An 18,996-nucleotide genomic window follows, 5' to 3' on the forward strand; every position below is an offset into this window, starting at 1 on the left:
TTAACCAACAATTAATCCACCAACAACAAATACTTGAAATAACCAAAAGTGGCAAAAAACTTCGTTAGTGTACACAACCATAGTACATTTTTAAAAGGAAACACTGATTCGAGTTTTTACCACATAAAGATGCTGATAACTCAACGAAGAAGATCCTGAAATAAGTTTCATGAAGACACATGTTGTTTTCAAGGTCTGAGAGCGGCTTTGTGAACCATGGTTTCCTTGTGAATTTGGTGGCAACTCTTTTCGACAAGATCTAAAAGCTTCTCCAAATTCCCTGCCCACGAGTTTAGAATCTCGTTGCTGTCCTTTGCGATCTGGAAGCACACAATCCCTGATGGTCTGTCTATTTTTGCAATCAGTGCTTTTGACACTACCATCTCCGACAGATGCTTCTCCGCCTCCTGAAATCACAATTTCCAACAATTATAACAAGCAGAAGCAGTATATTTGATATAGCCAATGAGAGGTAAGATCAAATATACCTCTATGCTCAGGCATAAAAGCTCGGCAAGTCTCTTTAAGGTTATCCTTGCGTAATACTTTGAGACAACAAGAATATTCTGCAGAACATAAACGAAGTTTCAAAAGTTAATAACTTTAAGCATCATCAATTGATGTAATCAAGCTTTAAGACAAATTGAGAGACTTACATGTTCGATGATTCTCAGTTTCAGATCTTCACCAGCTTTGTCACCCAAAGAACCTCCAACCATGCTTTTCTCTTTCTCGAACTCATCCTTGTATTTGTTCCACAGAGATGTCCATTGAATAACCTCCATTGTCACTACCTGTTTTAGAAGCATCCTGAAACGGGTAATATCAAACAAACATACAAAAAGACTCAGAACCCATTTGGGACAGAAGAATCAGTAAAGAAAAAACAAGATTTATTGGGAAAGAAAATATACTTGAAATCAGGGATTTCTGATAAATTCTTGTCTTCCAGAGTTGCATTGAGCAAGCTTGATTGCATTGGGTCATGAGGTGCCAAGACCAAGAACCAGCAGATCTTCCTCAGGACCTAATGTTTTGAAGATCAAAGAAAGTTATTAAACTAACCCTATAAGAATGTATACTTATTATACTTTCAATCAATAGGATGAGCTTACCGGAATCCACTGCTCCGGTGTTTCTTTTACAGAAGGGATATCATAAATCGCCTTGTAGCTACGGCAGATTTCAAGGTACTCATTGTTATGAGTATAGTACCTACATAGTTGAATTTTTATATGGTTATTAATAAAAAGATGAGAACACCACAAAAATCAATCATGGTTCATCAGGAGATTCATCCAAATTTTAATATTGTCTAGCAGGAAAAAGTTGTAATATACATTTGATAGATTTCAAGAGACTCAGAGAGTGGTCCTTAATTAAACAATCATATACGAATTTAAAATGCCATGACAACTAATGGAAATATCAATCACGAACAATGTGATAGAGAAGCTCAAGAAGGCCATACCGAATCATAAGCTCGTAGTAAATCCGCTTAAGCTCCAACAAGGTTGGTATATCAGCAGGAGCCTCCTCTACCATGTTATCGCCTTCCTTAGGTTTCTTCTTATCTTTCTTTGTGTCTGCATCAAAAACTCTAGGATTGATCTTCCTAGATAAGATTTGTGCACGAACAAAATCTTGACGATCCAAGCACAAGCGAACCTTCAAAGTTTAACCACAATAGTTAGCACCACAAAAGAAAACACCAGAAAATTATAAATTGCAACGTAATTACACAAGTCCTTACTTGTTCAAGGATAAATGCAATTTTCTCAGTTTTTGCCATAGCGCCAAATGTCTCCACCTGTGATTCATTATCACATTGCAGGGGTTAACTAGGGAAGAAAATTTCCAGTAGATTTAATAGCCAAATGCACAAAATCTTACAGCAACTTCTTGCATAAGATCTGCAGCTTCAGCTATTTGACCCTGTTCTTCCTTTATCTTAGCAAGCTTCTTGGTGAGGCGTGCCCTCTCGATTTCAACATATATCTATACATGAAAAATTCAATGGTGAAGAATTATAGAATGATAAAGTTATGAGAAAGATAACAGCATCAGTTTCTTAGAACCGCACCTTTCCAGCAGATACATTGTTCAATGTCTTAATAAGCTCTATCCGAGTTTCAATGTCTGGTGTCTGATCAATATACTGCATAGCCTGCTGCACCATGGATTGCACAGCCTGCAAGTGGAGAAGTTCACAAAAAATCACTGATGTTGACTTTCCACTTTGAATCGTTTACTTTGAACTATAATTCTGTACAAGAAAAAGTTAAGCTAATTCTGTATCAAGAAATTAGACCAAGAAAACACGCAAAGCAAAAGTAAACCAACGAAATACTGAAAATGAAACTAAGTTAAGTAATAAACTGAACAAAACACAACCATCACTATCTGCAAGGACCCAATTTAGCATTATTATTTCAGTCAACAGTGAATCTATCAAAATCATAGAGAGGAATCGTAAAAGCAACCTATAATCACAGGACAAAATCCAACTAAAAGAAGCTTGTATCCAACACAAAGTCGAATCCTCCTGAATTTGTGCTTATGTCCTTAATCTCTTTCCAAGATTAGGGTTACCAAAAACTAGGCCTATGCAATTCAGAAGTCAAATGTGGAAGAAATCACCAAAAACTCAAACAAAATCTCCAACTTAAACAAATCCTTCAAATTATCCCAAACCAAGAGTCCATAATCCTTAAGAGCTTAAACCACAAAAATTGATAGGATTTAACCAAATTTTATGGTACCTGTTTGAGCTGACCACGTTTCTTAGACAGATTGAGAATCTGCTCATTCAGAAGCTTCCAATCCTTAGCTTCGAAACAAAGCTGAAGAATCTCAGTGGCGGCTTTCCTTGTACCGGCGACGTTTTCCGCGAGTCTCATCTGCTTCTCTTCATTCAGAAGCCGATCTACCGTCGCCTCAAGCTTCCCGCTGTCTCCCTGAAATCCACAATACAACGGGATGAGATTGCAAAATTTCGGAACGAGGAAAAAACTTAACATCAGATCTGAGGAATTGAAGACTCGCCATCGTGAAAAATCCAACGAGAATCAAACTCAAAGCACGAGTAGTTGAAACTCTGGTGACAAAACAAAGAAGCTTTAGGCTATGGAGAAGGAGGAGACGAGAGAGAGATGAGAGAGCTTTGGGAGTAGCTGAGCACAGATAAATCGCAGGAGTTCCCAACCCCTTGAACAAGAAATCTCAGATTCTTCGGCCGATGGATCTTTTAAAATGGGCCACTAATGGGCCATAAACTAATTGTTTTGAGCTCAATCCGGTTTGGTATGTAATCCCGGTCTACTTATAAATAGTATGATTTAAATTCAGAATTACCGAACCGATCCCATTGATTGAACAAAAAACTCATGTCGTTCGTTCTTCCGCCCAAATCTCACGAAATCTTGGAATTTTCGTAGCAAAACCAGAGTTTCTGGATCCTTTAATGTCGATCGTGACCTCCTTGTCTCGAGATTCTATGATTACTGGAAAGATCTTGTATGAATTGTCTTCTAAATTCAACGAGAAGAAGAACTTTAAGGAAAAGATTCATTAGAGAGATCTTAGAATTCGAATTTTGATCCTCGTGAGAACCCCGTAGATTCGCACTAAGAAGGTGAAGGATCTGTAGCCGAGACTCTGTTTTGCATTGTGCAAGTTGATGGATTAGAACAATGATAATCTGTGGAAGCTTCTCTTTTGGTCGAAGACGCGACTATGGGACTTGATTTTGTAGCGCTGCTGGATTTTCTACTTCGCCTAGGCTGATTTGGCTGGTGTAAGCAAAATGAGGTTTTGGAGGGAACGTGAAAGGGAAAATAAGGAACATGTCGTCGCGCCATTATGCGGCCAAATTCGAGTATTGGTGGTTGGTGATTCAGGTAATAATAACAAATTCTCGTTTCCATGGATGATGTTAGACTACGCCGTGCGTTATATATTTGGTAACCAATTTTATGCGAACAAGGAGGTAACGAGAAGCTTGAAAATATAGAAGTTATATGGTTGTGGAACCTATTAAGAGTCGAGTATCTTAAGTCAGCAAGTCATTTTCTTAAAAGTCTACTAGTACCTCATGTGCTAGCTCTTGTTCATAGTCAAAATTTTGTGTCTTCTTGTCATCCTCTGCACTATTGAGAAAATTTCATCTCAAATTAGGTGTGGGAAAGTCATCTCTTCTTCATCTCATTGTCAAAGGCTCCTCTATCGTTCGCCCTTCTCAAACTATTGGATGTACAGTTGGTGTCAAGGTAACTTAAGCTGTTCTATAAAAAAATTCCCGATATGGTTAAAGAGAGCTTGGGATAAATCCCCTACTTAGTTTCTGGAACTCTCTTTGGTGCAGCACTTAGCTTACGCAAGTCCTGCTAGTTCTTCAAGTAGCATTAAAGGTGACTCAGAGAGAGATTTCTTTGTCGAACTTTGGGATGTATCTGGTCATGAACGATACAAAGATTGCCGCTCACTGTTCTATTCACAAGTTAATGGTCTGTCTGTCTTCTCAATTCTGTCTCAAATAATGTCATCTCTGTCTCTGTCTTGTCGCCACTTACAGAAGAGATTTACTAATTTTGCAGGAGTTATCTTTGTTCATGATCTTTCTCAACGAAGAACAAAAACAAATTTGCAGAAATGGGCAGGTGAAGTTTCAGTAAATGGGGCGTTTTCAGCTCCACTTTCTTCTGGTGGGCCTGGTGGTCTTCCCGTCCCTTACATTGTTATTGGAAACAAAGCTGATATTGCTGCAAAGGAAGGAACAAGTGGAAGCAGTGGCAATCTTGTTGATGCAGCTCGTCAGTGGGTTGAGAAGCAAGGTCTGCTTCCCCATAGTGATGAACTTCCTCTCTCTGAGAGCTTCCCTAGCAATGGTGGTCTCATAATGGTAACCACAGACTAAATTACTAGTTCTTGAATCAGTGTTATACGGTATGTCATATAATTTTGGTGAGACTATGCACAGGCTGCCAAGGAAGCTAGATATGACAAAGAAGCTCTGAACAAATTTTTCCATATGGTTGGTGTTATTTCTGACCTTCCCATGTTTTCCAGTAGCTCTTTCGCTTTCTCTTCAATCTAATGAATGTGTTTCGTTTCCAGTTGATAAGAAGAAGATATTTCTCAGACGAACTACCGTCGCCTTCTTCAGCATGGTCTCTTTCCCCTGGACCTTCCCAGCGGTTAGACGAGGGCACAAGTGATGAAGATCAGTTCTATAAAAGAACAAGGTACATATATTTAACATCATCGAAAATTTTGGATTTCTTTTCTTTATCGGGTTTTGGTCTTTTGAATTTTGCAGCCTAAGGGAAGGAGATCCTTACAAGTATAACACATTACCACAACACAACCTCACGCAGCCTCCTACACTCTATCCGCAGCAACCACCTGACCGTTACAGTTACGCCATTCCGAGATTCTCTCTTTCCAGTGTAGAGGAGACCAACAATGGTAATGGCAGGTCTAAGCCGATGGATATTAACGTTTGAAATTAAAATACACATCAAAAATCTCACATGTTTTTCTGTAATAAAATATAAATCTTTTTGACATAATCTTACTATTCTTATTATTTTTAAAATCTCTTGATAAGTATAATCTTTTTCTTTTTTTTTAAGTTGATAAGTATTATCTTTAGAATTTAGAATCCTAAACTAAATTGGATTATAATAAACAACTCAGTTGCTTATAAATACACTCATAAATCACAATTGTAAGAAATATAAAGAAAAAAACAAAATTGTGAATGTAAGCATTGGTTTTTGTATACAGCGAAGTTCATCAAAGAAAGACTAAGTGAACCGAAACTCAAGCAATACATGGGCTTGATGAAACAATTTAGGTCCCGGCATATACAAGGAGATGAACTCATAAAGTCTCTTCAAAATGTTCGAAGAGACTTTTCGAAGAAGACGAGGTACTTTCTCAAATGTTCGACACACTTATGAAAACAGAGATACAAGACCTGCAAGACAATGAAAATCCGGAAACATCAGCAAGAAAAGAAAAAGAACAAGGAGTGAAGCAAAGAATGATGATGAGATTGAAGGAGGTGAAATTGAAGAGGATGAGCATTGTCATTGTCCTCGTTGCAAGATTGGTCGGGAAGAAGCAGGTAGACGCTGTGTTCAAAAAATCGCTAGGCGCTAGTCGGGCGGTGAGGGTGCGCCTAGCGCCTAGCAAGAAAATCGGGGATTACACGGGGATTAATCGTAGATTAGTTTTAGGGCTATTTAATATTTTAAAAACATATTAATCCATTATAATTAAGTAATTTATATAATATTGTTTTTAAAATTGTATTAAACACATGAAAACAAGATTTTAATTTCAAATTTATGATTTTTATACAAATTACGAACATAAGTAGGACGTTTTGAATTTTAGATGAAAAAAAAAAAAAAAAAAAATGGGCTATAAACATGTATATTAATATAGACTATAGAGTTTGTTTGTATATATATAACCGGTACAATAGATTCTTTCTTTGGTCTATAGTTATTCACTTTCGTTGTTAGTCGGAAAAAAAAAACTAGAGGCGGAACAAAAAAACTTTTAGGTTTCGATTTCCCTCCTTGGTAATCGCCATGTCCGGAGAAGAAGAAGAGAACGCCGCCGAACTCAAGATCGGAGATGGTACTTCTCTATTCTCTTCTCCATATCCGCCGCTATGTACCTCAAAATTAGGGTTTTTTGCCTCACCGAATTGATCTTACTGCAATACGATTTAGTTGAGCTTACCTTTATTGTAATCACTTAAATTTTTCGAGATTTCGCAACGAAAATTGATGGGTTTTATTTATTCTCTTGGCAATAGAGTTTTTGAAGGCAAAGTGCTTAATGAATTGTGAAGTCTCTTTGATTCTTGAGCACAAGTTTGAACAGCTTCAACAAGTCTCAGAGGATCCTATGAATCAAGTTTCTCAGTAAGTATTATTAGTTTTGTGTTTCATAAAGATTCACTGTTTATTAGCAATCATGAATTGAAGAATTTGGTCAGTTTTATATGTTACTTGTAGATTAGTGAATCAATGTTTTCTTGATGAATATTGTTGGAGAAGTTATGTTTTCTCCTTGCAGAGTGTTTGAGAAGTCCTTGCAATATGTGAAGCGATTCAGCCGGTACAAGAATCCAGACGCTGTTAGACAAGTTCGAGAGTATCCTCTTTCTGAATTAGTTTCATTCATAGTTTTTAACTAATCGTTGCGTTGGCATGCTTGCATCTTGATTTTGCTTTTCTTAGCACTGAACGATGAATGCATGTTTAGAGTCACTGGTTTAATTCGTTAGTTTACCTTAACTCAACTCTCACAGAATACTGAGCAGACATCAACTTACTGAGTTTGAGGTATAATGTTAAATCTCTTGAGATTGGATTTTTGTTATCAATTAAGTCGTTTCGGCAGAAGACTTAAACCGTTGCATTGTTCATTATTGAACAGCTATGTGTTCTTGGCAATCTCTGTCCTGAAACTGTTGAAGAAGCAGTGGCAATGGTTCCTTCTCTTAAGGTAAAAAATATTCTACTCTTTCTATTCAGTGGAGATCAGATAACCTCAGAAGGACAAATAGTATTGTTATGTCAGTGGACTTTTGAGATGATGTAAGTTTCTCTTTTCTGTAGACAAAAGGAAGAGCTCATGATGATGAAGCAATTGAGAAGATGCTTAATGATCTCTCTCTTGTCAAGAGATTCGAGTAGTGCAGAAGATTCTCAAGATCATAGACTAAGAACATTTGGCAGGATGCTTTACTTGCCTTCTAGCTGATGTCTGATCAAATATCTCTGGAGTTAATTTTCCATGTCTGAAATTATAAAGCTTTATATGCCCAGAATCTCTTGAATGGATACCTTATGTTAAATGAATGTAATTTTCAATGGATGACAATGGATGATCCAAGCTTTCAATGAAATATACCATTTCTTTTTCACTAAATCTACATACATACTACACCTAAAGCTATGGGTGAAGCTTTAATTCCATCTCTTGGCATTTTTGCTGGACTTAGACTTCTTTTTGGAAGCTTGAAATGCTTTCATCTTTTGCTTCTTCCGTGCTTCTCTTTCAGCCTTTGACATCTTTGACTTTGCTTTCACTTTTGGACCTTTTTCCTCCAATTCTGCTTCCTTCTCCAGCTCCCTTGCTCTAGCTTCCACATTCTTCTCTAAGTAATACTGAGAAACATTTCAAAACACAACCTAGAATGAACAAATTTAGCAAAGGTCTATTTACAAGAGGAAACTAGGTTGAAGGAGATTTCGTTACATTGTAGTCTCCTGCATAGTCCATTAAACCACCATCTCTGACTTCAATTACTCTGTTAACAATCTGTTTAATGAAGTATCTGTCGTGTGAGACTGTGATGACCGTGCCTTTGTACTCATTAATCGCTTCCTAATGAAAGAAGGAAACAGAGAATCAGATCATACTCAACCTCCAAGAACAGTTTGGCCAATTGAAAAGAGAAGAGTTGATTAAAGACCTCAAGCATTTCTTTTGAAGGTATGTCTAAGTGATTGGTGGGTTCGTCCAACACAAGTAGAGTGGATGGTTTCACCATGAATTTGCAGAATGCAAGGCGTGCCTAAGACCGCAAAAAAATGGCTATGAAGAACATGAATGAGACAATATGAGTATTATACTGAGAGAAGAAAATTAAGCATTATGTTACCTTCTCACCACCACTCAAAAGAGAGACCCTTCTATCCAACATGTCAGCTTTGAAGTTGCAGCGACCAAGAAGAGCTTTAATATCATCAATTCTCCAATCTACAGCAGCTTCAACAACTGTCTCAATCACAGTCTTATCCAAATCTAGAGCCTCTGCCTATAGTTAAAAAGTGAGTAAACCCTATAATTCTGATTCCTCTATTAAGCCCTTTCTTCATGATAGAACAAACCTGATTCTGCTCGAAGTAGTTTGGCAATACATTGTGCTCCCCAAGAATCACTTCACCTCTCATAGGCTTCTCCAAACCCATAATCAGTTTTAACAATGTACTTTTACCGCACCCGTTTGGACCAATTATAGCGACTTTCTCTCCTCTTTCTATCGCTAGATTTGCCTTGTTGAATAATATCTGCTTGCATCAGACACACAGATCAAAACACAAGGCAACGCACAAGCAATAAAACGGACTACCAACAGCATTTTACTAATAATATCATCTCACCTTATCCTCAAAACCAAATCCAAGATTCTTAACAGTGACTACAGATCTTCCGCTTAATCCACATTCCAGAAACCTGATTTTCATTTGTTTCCGCTGAAATGGCTTCTCTATTTGCTCCTCTTCTTGGAGCTTCTCCAGTTTCTGTATATATAAACAGAATTCAAGTAAGTTTCATACATTCTCTGCTTCATAAGTACTAGTTAATAGTTAATACCTTTTCTGCTGAAGAAGCTCGACCAGAATTTGCTCCACCACTAAGTCTACTAATCAAATCCTTTGTTGCTTCAATCTCTTTCTGTTGCTTCTCCCAAGAAGCATACTGAGCTTCAACCCACTCTGCCTTTGAAATTACATACTGAGAGTAATTACCCTCGAAAGTCCTCGAAACTCCCATTTCGGTTTCCACAATTTTAGTACACAACTGATCAAGAAACGCTCTGTCATGTGATATTATAACCATAGGCACATCTTGCTTATTCAAGTAACCTTCAAGCCACTCAATAGTATCAAGATCCAAATGATTCGTTGGCTCATCCAATAGCAGTAAATCTGGATTCTGTTCACAATATCACACATTAGCTAGCTTTCTAAGGAATCACATTCTCAAAGAAAACACATATCTCATTATTACCTGCAGCAAAATCTTTCCAAGTGACATTCTCATTTGCCATCCACTACTAAAAGAAGCCACAAGCCTATCTGCATCCTCCGACACAAACCCTAATTCCGACATCAGCTTACTGATCTTAGCATCGATAGAATCCAAATCAACCTCTTGAGCTCGTCTCTGCAACAAATCGAATTCGTCTAGTAACTTTCCCATTAATTCTAAATCATCAACAGCTTCTTCAATCGCCTTCTGCAACCTCTCAAGCTTCCTGGCTACTTCCATCTCTTCCTTAAACGCACTCATGAACTCTTCCTTCACTGTCTTCCCCATCGAAACCTCGAATTCTTGACTCAAGAAAGCAACTTTCAAATTGGGTTTGGCCCAAATCACGTTTCCTGAATCAGGTTCTTCTTGACCCGTTATGATCCTGAGCTGCGTCGTCTTCCCCGCACCGTTGACGCCGATTAAACCTACTTTTTCTCCTTTCTTCACTTCCCAAGTCACATCCTTTAGCACTGTAACGCCTTCATAGCTCTTACTAATGTTCTCAAGTCTCACTCCAGACGAAATCGAAGACGCACCATTGTTTGATTGCTTACCGATCAGCTTCCGATCCGTAGAGAAGAGAGAATCGAGCTCTGAATTGGAGCTGGTTGCGGAAGCTTGGGCTATAATATTGGGGAATTCTCGTCTAGGGTTAGAAACAGAGGAGAGTTTGAAGGTGAATAGTGTATGGCAAGGAAGAGGATTAGTGAAGAAGAAGGCAGAACGAAGGTTTAAGCTATGGAGATTCGTCGTTAATCCCATTTTTGGTATAATGAAGATATCAAACGATTAAAACGAAGCAATTTGGATTGTTAAAGAAAATGTAATTTTTGACAACAAAACTGAATAAATGACTCTCGAGGCTTCTATAGCGTGTGAGCGAAGAAGTGTCACGAACAAACACGTATGCATGTGAAGCTCAAGGCTCATCAACTGCCACGTGTCAAACCGAATAACCACTATTTTGATTACCACGCACCGGTTTGACAAATCGGGAACTAATTTCACCGGTTTGTGCACATTTTATGTGTGCATTGCTTTGGTTTATTGGTAATTCGTGCATTAATCATTCACCGATATAAATAAGGAAACAAGAACGCTAGGATTAACAATATAGTCACACTTATTCCTAAATTGAATTAATAATTAACTCCAAATTAAAAAGCCACAAAGTACTATATGTCGAAATCGTACAATATGTAAGGTACGTAATTAATCTATGTGACTCTTAAGAAAGAACTATCAATCTAATATTATATTTCCCTAATTAGAATGTCTAGTTACCTTATATACCGGTTCGGCTTAAAACAAATCGCCTTATATAGTGCAAGTGAATCAATAAAATCTTCTCCGATAATCAAAAACTCCAAAAGAACAAATAAACTTTCCATTACAGATTACGACATTAAATTAGAACACTAAAGTAAAAGGTTACTTATAAATGCATACACTCTAATTAATTATACATTTTAGCGTCTTATAAATGAAATCCCACATTTCTTAATTCTTCTTCATTGTTCTAGATTTACATTTTCCACAACAACAACAAAAAAAAGAAGATGATGAAACTCATGGATGGTTTGGCTTGAAAGATCTTAATTTTTGAGGTAAATGTTTCTTCTAGTATATCTCCTCCAATTATGAAAATAAATAAACTATTCAATAACATCTGCTAAAAATGTATCTTCTTTTACTTTGGGCAGATCATTTTTCTCAAGAAAATATATTAAAAATGTACCAAGAAACTTATCAGTATTATCATCTATGGAGACTTGCTGTTCAAGAAAGAGACGAAGCAAGAGAACATCTGAAACAATCACTCGCGGAACTCTCGAGAATACAGGAACACTTCAACACCATTCTTTTGTCAGAAGAACAACAAATAATACCGCATTATTACTCAGAAACCACTGACGAAACCGCCGATCATCAAAACTATAGTTACAATAACTTCTCTAGCGATTCTCCTTCGCGATTCTCGTCCGCATCGTCGATGGATCTCGTCTCTAACTCAACTGTGTATTCCTCGCCGGAGACCTATGATTCTGATTGTTACAGCATCCGGTCGAATCAGATGGGTTTTGCATTTCAGGAAAAGGAAGATTTTGAGACCCTTGTGCTGGAGAATATAGGACTCGGAAGAGTGTTGCCGGAGAATGGTAAGTTCCAGCAAGCTGTCATTGAAGCTGGATCGTTGGTTGAGTCATTGTTCATAACCGGTCCGATTCCAAAATGGAGAAATCCTCCGGTTCAAATGTTGAGTCAAAGACCGGTTCTAAGTAATTCTATTGGAAAATGGAATTATGGTGGTCAGGGGATCCTAAACCGGTCTTTCTCCGGCAAAATGCCACGGTTCAGCTTGATGCCATAAGTTCCCTTGAAATTTGATTTTATCATGATGTTTAACTTTTTTTTTTTGTATTTGGTACTACAGAATTTGATGCAATCAAATAAATCATGTTATCTTGTTTTTATTTATCATCCATAATTTATACATTATAAAATACTGAAAAACAATAGAATTTAAGAAGAATCCGTCTTTCGAGCAAAAGCCTCAAATCCTGTAATAAAGTGCATAAAGGATAAGAATTCATATTCATAAGAACAAGAAGAAGCTAAGTGAATTTTACCTCATACCTTGCAGCACTATCTTCTGTCTTCTTGTGTGGTGGTTGCGTCCAGCTGAGACAGAAGCAGCCACTAGGCGGCGCAGCAAAACTTGAATGTGACTCACCATTCACCATTCACCATTCAGACCTTTGTAACACTGATCAATAGAATCTACAAGGTAAAATAATTCAGAATTTTCATCGTCTAATTCAAGACAAAGAGACTCGTAAAGCCTCATTAACAACATAAGCCATAAACCTGCATCTACATTCAGAATAAAGTGTGATCCTTCAGAGAGCTAAAGATCATTTTATGTAAGACATGAGCACCTCATTTTTGTAAACCTTGAGAACAGACAAATCCATCTTTTGGTGGCACTTGCAGCTCTTCAAATGCACAACTCACCTACACAGAATAAGAGAAGAGCCATTCAGTTTATAAAGAATAAGCAATAACTATATATCCAAAGTTTTGTGATTTTTGAGCAAGATTTTTGAGGTCTCATTGTTTTTGGAAAAATCCACTGAATATAATGTTATATGAGCCGTGAGCTTCTTCACACATCTTTTCGAAAATGGAAAAAAAGGTACTTAACTTGCCAGACAAAATTTAAGGTTAATATATAAATGAAATGCACATATTGTATGTAACTCACTGATTTGATGCATCTGAACTTCGCATTCCATATGGGAAAGAACTATGGTTTAAGCCAATGAATGCTGAATCCAAGTAAAATCATCTGAAGAAACAACATACATGAATAAAAGATTTAAAAGGAATCTCGATTTGAGGTTGATGGTCTTCATACCTTTGAGACTCATTGTGTCACCAGAAATCACTACACGAACATTCACCGTCTTGAAAATGATGAAACCTGTTTGAATCCCTTAGGATTATCTGTCTCCCTTCGATCTTTGATATATGCTTGAAGGCAGAGTGGCAATCACCGCAAACTCTGAGGTTCTTCATTATTCTGATTGGCAGCGTAGAGCTCCTCTGGGCTGCGAGAACAAAAGCTACAGCTAGCTTCTCGCTGTGATAGCTCAGAATCTCTTCCTTGTTCTCTTGCTCTAGATCATACAAGGCAAATCCTGTCTGTGGCACATAACCTGCGTCTCTCATCTTTCTATTGAGCTCCTTGAGCTTCTTGTATATCACATCAGCGTCTGGGTGTGACTTATCCCCAGCAACAAACATATGGACTCCATCCTTCATGGTGACCCAACTATAACCAGCTTCCTTTTTCACATCTGCATCTTTCATTTTCTTTCTCGCCTTTACTAAATCTTCCCATCTTCCTCCAGCAGCATACATGTTACCAAGTAGCACATAGTTTACAGCATTTTCTGGCTCCAGTTGAAAAAGCATTTCTGCTGCTTTCTTTCCTAATTCTGCTTTTCGACCATTTGCTCTGCAGCAAGCCCCAAGTACAGTCCTCCAGATGAGAACATTAGGCTTCATTGGCATTTTCTCGATGAAATCTTCCAACTTATCGAGTTCACCTGCACGGCCTAGCAAGTCAGCCATACATGAAAAGTGTTCAATCCTAGGAGCTAAGCCATAAGAATCACTCATAGATTCGAAATGTTTAAACCCTTCTTCAAGCAGACCGGCGTGGCTACAAGCTGACAAGACTCCCACGAATGTTACATGGTCAGGTGGTGTTTGACCATCAAGCTTCATATTTGCAAAAAGCTTCAAAGCTTCTTCTCCTTGCCCATGTCGTGCATAGCCCGAAATCATAGAGTCCAAGAATATGAATTTCTTACAGGCATTGTGTTAAAAAACCTCAAAGCATAATCTAGTCTTCCACATTTGGAATACATGTCAACAAGTGCACTCCCAACTACCACATCAGATTCTAAACAAGCTCTCACCGAACAAGCATGCACTTCCATGCCACGCTCTAGCGTTGCAACAGAAGCAAACGCGCTAAGAACAGTCGCATACATGAAACTATCCAATCTCTGACCTGTTTGCATCATAAACCAGACCAAATCCAAGGCCTTGGCAAGGAGCTCATTATGTATATACCCGGAGATCATTGAGTTCCAAGTTACATCATCTCTTCTCTCTGACATTCTAGAAAATATCTTCTCACACCCATCCATCTCCCCACACTTCCCATAACAAGCTATAAGCGCATTTTCAGTGGTTGCTTCATCTGCAATATTGTACTTTAAAGCTAGCCCGTGTATCTGCTTGCCCAGTTCGCCGAATGAAAGGGATGACACGGCTGAAAGAACGCTTGAAAATGTTATTCTATTAAGTTTCTGTCCTGCTCGTAGCGCATTCAAGAAACATGCCACGGCTTCAGGTAATGACCGTTCTGAACTAGCTAAAGCTCCTATTATAGAATTCCAAGACACCTGATCATGCTCTGGCATGGAGGAAAATATCTTACGGCATTCATTGAGACAGCCGGTCTCTGCATACAGTGTCATAAGCGCATTTGAAACTGAAACATTCAAATCAATCCCCAACTTGAGGCTTTCTCCATGAATCTGTTGTCCTAATTTTGCCCACTTCAAGCTCGCGCATGAGCTTATCGAACTAATCAGTGTGAAACTTCCAGGCAAGATTTCATGTCGTCTCATACTTTGGTAGCGTTCTACTGCTTCTATGAAACAGCTGTTTTGGTCAAGACCAGTGATCATGGAGTTCCAGGAGACAGAATCTTTCTCTGTCATGAAACAAAAAACACGTCTAGCGTCAGCTATTGAGCCGCACTTAGCATACATATTAACAAGGCCATTTCCAATGCCAACCATGAAGTCAACTAAGCCAGTTGTTATTACATGTCCATGAACCTCTCTGCCTTTTTTCAGACCTACTTCCTCAGCTAAAGAATACTCAGGAAATGAGCTCAGGAGAATCACGTATGACTCAGGACTAACATCAATCATGCTATTCATATCCATAAAGAGCTTAGTTGCTTCTTCTCCCCATTTCTGTCGCACCAGACCAACCATTAGACCATTTAAGGTGACCGCATTTCTTGTTTCCATCTGATTAAAAATCTTCCTAGCATGAATCAATGAGCCAGACTTTGCAAACGCACTCACCAGTCCGCTGCCAACAAAAAGATCTGTGAGAAAACCAGATTTCTGGATGGTGCACATGATCTGCTCGAGTAAACGAACATCTGGTTCAGTCAAAGAACAAGCAGTAGTTACAAGACTACCAAAAGTGTATTCAGTTGGTCTAGAACCATCGCATTGCATGCTATAGAACATTTTAAATGCAAATCTCTGATCCCCAGTCTGTGAATAAACCGAAATAATCGAATTCCATGATACAGAATTCTTAACTTGTACGTCATCGAAAGCACGGAGAGCATAACCGAGAGACCCTCCGCATTTCCAGTACATCGATATGAGCACATTAGAAACAACTGCATCCACTGCATAAGAAAGTTTGAACAACAGGCCATGAATTTGTCTCCCGAAAAGAATCCCAACAGAATCTAACTCCTGACAAGCTCGAAGCGCACTAACAAAAGCGTAATGATTTGAAAAAACTCCTTCTTTAACCATATCCCTCAAGAACACTAAAGCTTCCTTATGTTCTCCATTACGGCTATACCCTGAAACAACACACGCCCAAGAAACACAGTTCCTAAGAGGCATTTCGTCAAACACCTTACGTGCAGAAACAGAATCACCCGTTTCAAGATAAGCATTGATGAGGTTGTTGCACAAGTAGACATCTTTTTCTAACCCATTTTTATATAATCGGGAATGGAAGAGTTTAGCAGCTCCTCTATGTCCAATGCAGCTCTGAACAAAAGAAAGAGGAACAGACTTGGTCATCAACAATCTCAATACTCCAAAATCAACAACAGAGTTTCGTTAAATGGAGATGACTTACGTTTAGAAACGACATGAGGGAAGCTAAATCAAATCCAAAACCCAAAAGAATAATTTTCGCGCGAGAACATACAAACAGATCCTCAGCGGACGTTAACTGGACTCAAACGTCGACGTTTCGCTTCACAGAGATTCTTTCCCTTTCCATAATTTTAATGGGCTTTATTAGTGAGCCCAATACGGACCAGTAATGGTTTCAGCATTTCTAGCTCTTCTAGACTTCTACAATAGAATTTGAAATTACCTTTATGCCCCCAACATCATATCCGTGATGGCATTCTCGTGATTATTACACACTACCTCGGACTTTCCGTAATTATTTAGTAGTACACAGTTTCATTGTCCCAGAAAGGAAAAAAAAAACGAAATAAAATTCAATAGTGTGATTGGTATAATTTCGAGCTGTTTTTTTGCTGTATTAATATCGCAGTTTTCTTTTTTTTTGGCTTTTAATTAATTCTGTCTGTCCATCTTCTTCTCTTTTGCTAGTAATTATAATCATCAGCTAGAGAAGCAGGAAAAAAGGACTAAAATCTCTCTGGTTCTCTCTATCTGTTGAATCAAACCTTATGGAAGGCGATCGAAAAGAGGTATAAACATCTTCTTCTTTTTCATCATCTGTTTTTTTTTTTTTTTTTTTCTATTAGGGAACTATGATTTTACTAAGAAATTGAGATCTGCTTGGATTTCGTCGGGAATTGAAAATGAGGTTTTAGCTAAACAAGCTCCAAGCACTACTGATACTGGTAATCGGAAACAAGTATTGAGTTAGTACTATATTCTAAAAGTTTCGTCCTTTTTCACATCTCGATAAGCTGAAAATTTGTCATCACGAGGTATATTTTCTACTTGGTAATTTCGACGAAACTTTATTGGATTGATAAAAAGATCTTACTTTACCCAGATTTTATCGATCATTGAATAAATCAAAGCTTGTAAATTTTCCCATAAAGTCAAGAACTTGACTTTGTTTCTTAGCGAATTCGTCCTCTTCTTCTTCACTTGCTCATGATGCATCGTTTTGTAAATAGCTCTGTTTTTCTTTTTTAAAGACTAATGCATCAAAATATGAAACCTTTTTAAATTAAGTTAATGTTCGAATTGTGTTTTTGTTTTTTGCAGAAGAACACTCCGTGGCTATCAGTGCCACAGTTTGGTGATTGGGACCAAAAAGGAGGAGGAGGAACAATGCCTGATTACTCTATGGATTTCACTAAGATTAGAGAGATGAGGAAACAAAACAAGAGAGACCCTTCTCGAGCCAGTTTAGGCAATGAGGAAGAACTCATTAAGCCACCCGAGTCAGCAACATCAACTGCTAATCTCACGACGGTCCAGAGCGAAAACCAACGAGAGTTCTCTCCCAGCCACCATCACCACCAACCACATTCTCCTTCTGTAAGATTCCAAACCATTTTTTTGTTTCTATGATTAATACAAACATTTGCATTTGCGTTTATATCATATTATTCCTTACTTCATTGATGAGGCACATGGTTTTGTAACAAAATTTATCTATATTTTAGGGTCCAATTTTTCTTGCAATCTATATGTTAAAGATTGAATATAGTTGTATTGAGCTGGTCGTGATTATTTATCACTGTGGAATAAGATGAGAATTTGGTGTGGTTGTTTTTACAGACGAGGAGAAGCATTTTCAGCTGCTTCAACTGCTGCGTTAAAGCTTGAAGATTTCTTCTTGAGCAAAGGAGCAGTTTTATTATTCGACTGTGGAAATGTAATGTCATGACTCTTTAATGTATGTTTCAATCCATTTCTCTCTTCTTTATTTTCCTTGGGAACCATATAAGCTCTATTACAAGGAAAAGATTAGGGGGGAAATTAAGCTACACAATTAATTAGTACTCTGTTAGTCTGTTTGTTTAGTCTAAAGAAAAACATGGACAGTGATCCGAATGAAAAGTATTACTGGCCACTAAAACATAATCGTCTCTTTGAAATACGCAATGGGCCTGTAGACTAAACAAAAATAAAAAAGGCCTTTCTTTGAATTTTAAAAAGGGCTTTAATATAGCCCATCAAGTATCTTCATGCATTGGAGTTGGAGTTTTTCGGGGTTTAATTTGACTGAATTCGAAACGGTCCTAAAAGCCCAAAACAAACGAGGTTGTCTGCCAAACTGGAAAAATAAATTATGGAACGGTGAACTATTTTTTAGTTTTTTTTTTTAACGTCTGAATTTATTATTTATTATTTATTGTAAATTATGAGAACTGTTACATAGACGATTCTACAACGGACAATTCCTTCCGACCCTTATTAGATCCACGACAGACGACACCTTCTTCACCTTCTTTTTCATACTCACCTCCTTCACCTCTTTCTTTTTGCTCTTGATGGACACTTCCCTCTCTGCGTAGAATCCTGTCGAACGGCTATAATTGTACATCGCTGGAGATCTCCTGCACACTTGCCTCCAATAATCTGCAAATTTATTAATAAATCGCAGTATCCGGGACTCGAACCCCAGACTTCTGGGTATAGAAGCATTAATTAACCCTTGTTCAACCAATGGGCCAAGAGAGCTTCCACAAACTATTTTTTAGTTTATGTTTTAACTTTTAACTTTTAATATAAGATTGAATATTTATTTTAAAATACTTAGATTCAGGGGGTGTATTGAACTTGATATTGTAGAAGATTTTAGGCT

The 18,996-nt window shown here is 37.8% G+C and overlaps 7 protein-coding genes across 8 annotated transcripts; 4 read left to right on the top strand and 3 right to left on the bottom strand.

Annotated features, from left to right (window-relative positions):
* Window positions 1–11: 11 nt before the first annotated feature.
* LOC9309498 (26S proteasome non-ATPase regulatory subunit 12 homolog A) lies at window positions 12–3,556 on the bottom strand. Its single transcript, XM_021020988.1, has 11 exons — window positions 3,046–3,556; window positions 2,763–2,957; window positions 2,084–2,191; window positions 1,894–1,998; window positions 1,754–1,810; window positions 1,472–1,668; window positions 1,116–1,215; window positions 915–1,027; window positions 657–810; window positions 489–566; window positions 12–407 (listed from the first exon to the last, which is right to left on the bottom strand). Exons 1-11 carry the CDS (start codon window positions 3,046–3,048, stop codon window positions 189–191), a joined length of 1,329 nt encoding a protein of 442 aa, XP_020876647.1. The 5' UTR covers window positions 3,049–3,556; the 3' UTR covers window positions 12–188.
* Window positions 3,557–3,638: 82 nt separating this feature from the next.
* LOC9309499 (small GTPase-like protein LIP2) lies at window positions 3,639–5,570 on the top strand. The gene is made up of 7 exons (XM_002871345.2): window positions 3,639–3,899; window positions 4,177–4,268; window positions 4,364–4,505; window positions 4,596–4,900; window positions 4,979–5,032; window positions 5,116–5,243; window positions 5,318–5,570. Exons 1-7 carry the CDS (start codon window positions 3,806–3,808, stop codon window positions 5,502–5,504), a joined length of 1,002 nt encoding a protein of 333 aa, XP_002871391.1. The 5' UTR covers window positions 3,639–3,805; the 3' UTR covers window positions 5,505–5,570.
* Window positions 5,571–6,493: 923 nt separating this feature from the next.
* Window positions 6,494–7,953, top strand: LOC9307462 (DNA-directed RNA polymerase II subunit 4). Its single transcript, XM_021022529.1, has 6 exons — window positions 6,494–6,651; window positions 6,833–6,941; window positions 7,096–7,173; window positions 7,331–7,364; window positions 7,459–7,527; window positions 7,641–7,953. The coding sequence occupies exons 1-6, from the start codon at window positions 6,603–6,605 to the stop codon at window positions 7,716–7,718; spliced, it is 417 nt and encodes a 138-aa protein (XP_020878188.1). The 5' UTR covers window positions 6,494–6,602; the 3' UTR covers window positions 7,719–7,953.
* Window positions 7,857–10,673, bottom strand: LOC9307463 (ABC transporter F family member 2). The gene is made up of 8 exons (XM_002873385.2): window positions 9,823–10,673; window positions 9,406–9,747; window positions 9,192–9,332; window positions 8,919–9,098; window positions 8,690–8,845; window positions 8,501–8,602; window positions 8,284–8,412; window positions 7,857–8,192 (listed from the first exon to the last, which is right to left on the bottom strand). The coding sequence occupies exons 1-8, from the start codon at window positions 10,606–10,608 to the stop codon at window positions 7,992–7,994; spliced, it is 2,037 nt and encodes a 678-aa protein (XP_002873431.1). The 5' UTR covers window positions 10,609–10,673; the 3' UTR covers window positions 7,857–7,991.
* Window positions 10,674–11,524: 851 nt separating this feature from the next.
* Window positions 11,525–12,252, top strand: LOC9309500. The gene has a single exon (XM_002871347.2). The coding sequence runs from the start codon at window positions 11,525–11,527 to the stop codon at window positions 12,215–12,217; it is 693 nt and encodes a 230-aa protein (XP_002871393.2). The 3' UTR covers window positions 12,218–12,252.
* Window positions 12,253–12,283: 31 nt separating this feature from the next.
* Window positions 12,284–16,513, bottom strand: LOC9307464 (putative pentatricopeptide repeat-containing protein At5g09950). The gene is given in 7 exon segments (XM_021022528.1): window positions 12,284–12,407; window positions 12,477–12,627; window positions 12,786–12,861; window positions 13,112–13,195; window positions 13,265–14,204; window positions 14,207–16,235; window positions 16,327–16,513. Coding segments are annotated over 3 exon segments (2,967 nt in total). The 5' UTR covers window positions 16,342–16,513; the 3' UTR covers window positions 12,284–12,407; window positions 12,477–12,627; window positions 12,786–12,861; window positions 13,112–13,195; window positions 13,265–13,281.
* Window positions 16,514–16,663: 150 nt separating this feature from the next.
* LOC9309501 lies at window positions 16,664–18,248 on the top strand. Of its 2 annotated transcripts, XM_002871348.2 has the most exons (4): window positions 16,664–16,714; window positions 16,815–16,915; window positions 17,448–17,723; window positions 17,967–18,248. In XM_002871348.2, the coding sequence occupies exons 2-4, from the start codon at window positions 16,895–16,897 to the stop codon at window positions 18,012–18,014; spliced, it is 345 nt and encodes a 114-aa protein (XP_002871394.1). In that variant the 5' UTR covers window positions 16,664–16,714; window positions 16,815–16,894; the 3' UTR covers window positions 18,015–18,248. The 2 variants fall into 2 exon arrangements, with proteins under 2 accessions (XP_002871394.1, XP_020879501.1); XM_021023842.1 differs by lacking the exons at window positions 16,664–16,714; window positions 16,815–16,915 and adding an exon at window positions 16,976–17,071.
* Window positions 18,249–18,996: the final 748 nt, after the last annotated feature.

This window comes from Arabidopsis lyrata (genome assembly GCF_000004255.2).
Source record: "Arabidopsis lyrata subsp. lyrata unplaced genomic scaffold ARALYscaffold_6, whole genome shotgun sequence".
NCBI lineage: Eukaryota > Viridiplantae > Streptophyta > Magnoliopsida > Brassicales > Brassicaceae > Arabidopsis > Arabidopsis lyrata.

Coding starts and splice junctions, on each gene's coding strand:
- LOC9309498 (XM_021020988.1), bottom strand. Junction 2,192..2,762: donor AACGTGGTCAGCTCAAACAG/GTACCATAAAAT, acceptor CTCCACTTGCAG/GCTGTGCAATCCATGGTGCA. Junction 408..488: donor TTTTATGCCTGAGCATAGAG/GTATATTTGATC, acceptor TTGTGATTTCAG/GAGGCGGAGAAGCATCTGTC.
- LOC9309499 (XM_002871345.2), top strand. CDS start 3,806: ATGAGGTTTTGGAGGGAACGTGAAAGGGAAAATAAGGAACATGTCGTC. Junction 3,900..4,176: donor ATTGGTGGTTGGTGATTCAG/GTAATAATAACA, acceptor ATCTCAAATTAG/GTGTGGGAAAGTCATCTCTT. Junction 4,901..4,978: donor GCAATGGTGGTCTCATAATG/GTAACCACAGAC, acceptor GACTATGCACAG/GCTGCCAAGGAAGCTAGATA.
- LOC9307462 (XM_021022529.1), top strand. CDS start 6,603: ATGTCCGGAGAAGAAGAAGAGAACGCCGCCGAACTCAAGATCGGAGAT. Junction 6,652..6,832: donor CGAACTCAAGATCGGAGATG/GTACTTCTCTAT, acceptor TCTTGGCAATAG/AGTTTTTGAAGGCAAAGTGC. Junction 7,174..7,330: donor GCTGTTAGACAAGTTCGAGA/GTATCCTCTTTC, acceptor CAACTCTCACAG/AATACTGAGCAGACATCAAC.
- LOC9307463 (XM_002873385.2), bottom strand. CDS start 10,608: ATGGGATTAACGACGAATCTCCATAGCTTAAACCTTCGTTCTGCCTTC. Junction 9,748..9,822: donor TTGGAAAGATTTTGCTGCAG/GTAATAATGAGA, acceptor TATTGTGAACAG/AATCCAGATTTACTGCTATT. Junction 9,099..9,191: donor GATTTGGTTTTGAGGATAAG/GTGAGATGATAT, acceptor TGATGCAAGCAG/ATATTATTCAACAAGGCAAA.
- LOC9309500 (XM_002871347.2), top strand. CDS start 11,525: ATGTATCTTCTTTTACTTTGGGCAGATCATTTTTCTCAAGAAAATATA.
- LOC9309501 (XM_002871348.2), top strand. CDS start 16,895: ATGGAAGGCGATCGAAAAGAG. Junction 16,916..17,447: donor TGGAAGGCGATCGAAAAGAG/GTATAAACATCT, acceptor TGTTTTTTGCAG/AAGAACACTCCGTGGCTATC. Junction 17,724..17,966: donor ACCAACCACATTCTCCTTCT/GTAAGATTCCAA, acceptor TTGTTTTTACAG/ACGAGGAGAAGCATTTTCAG.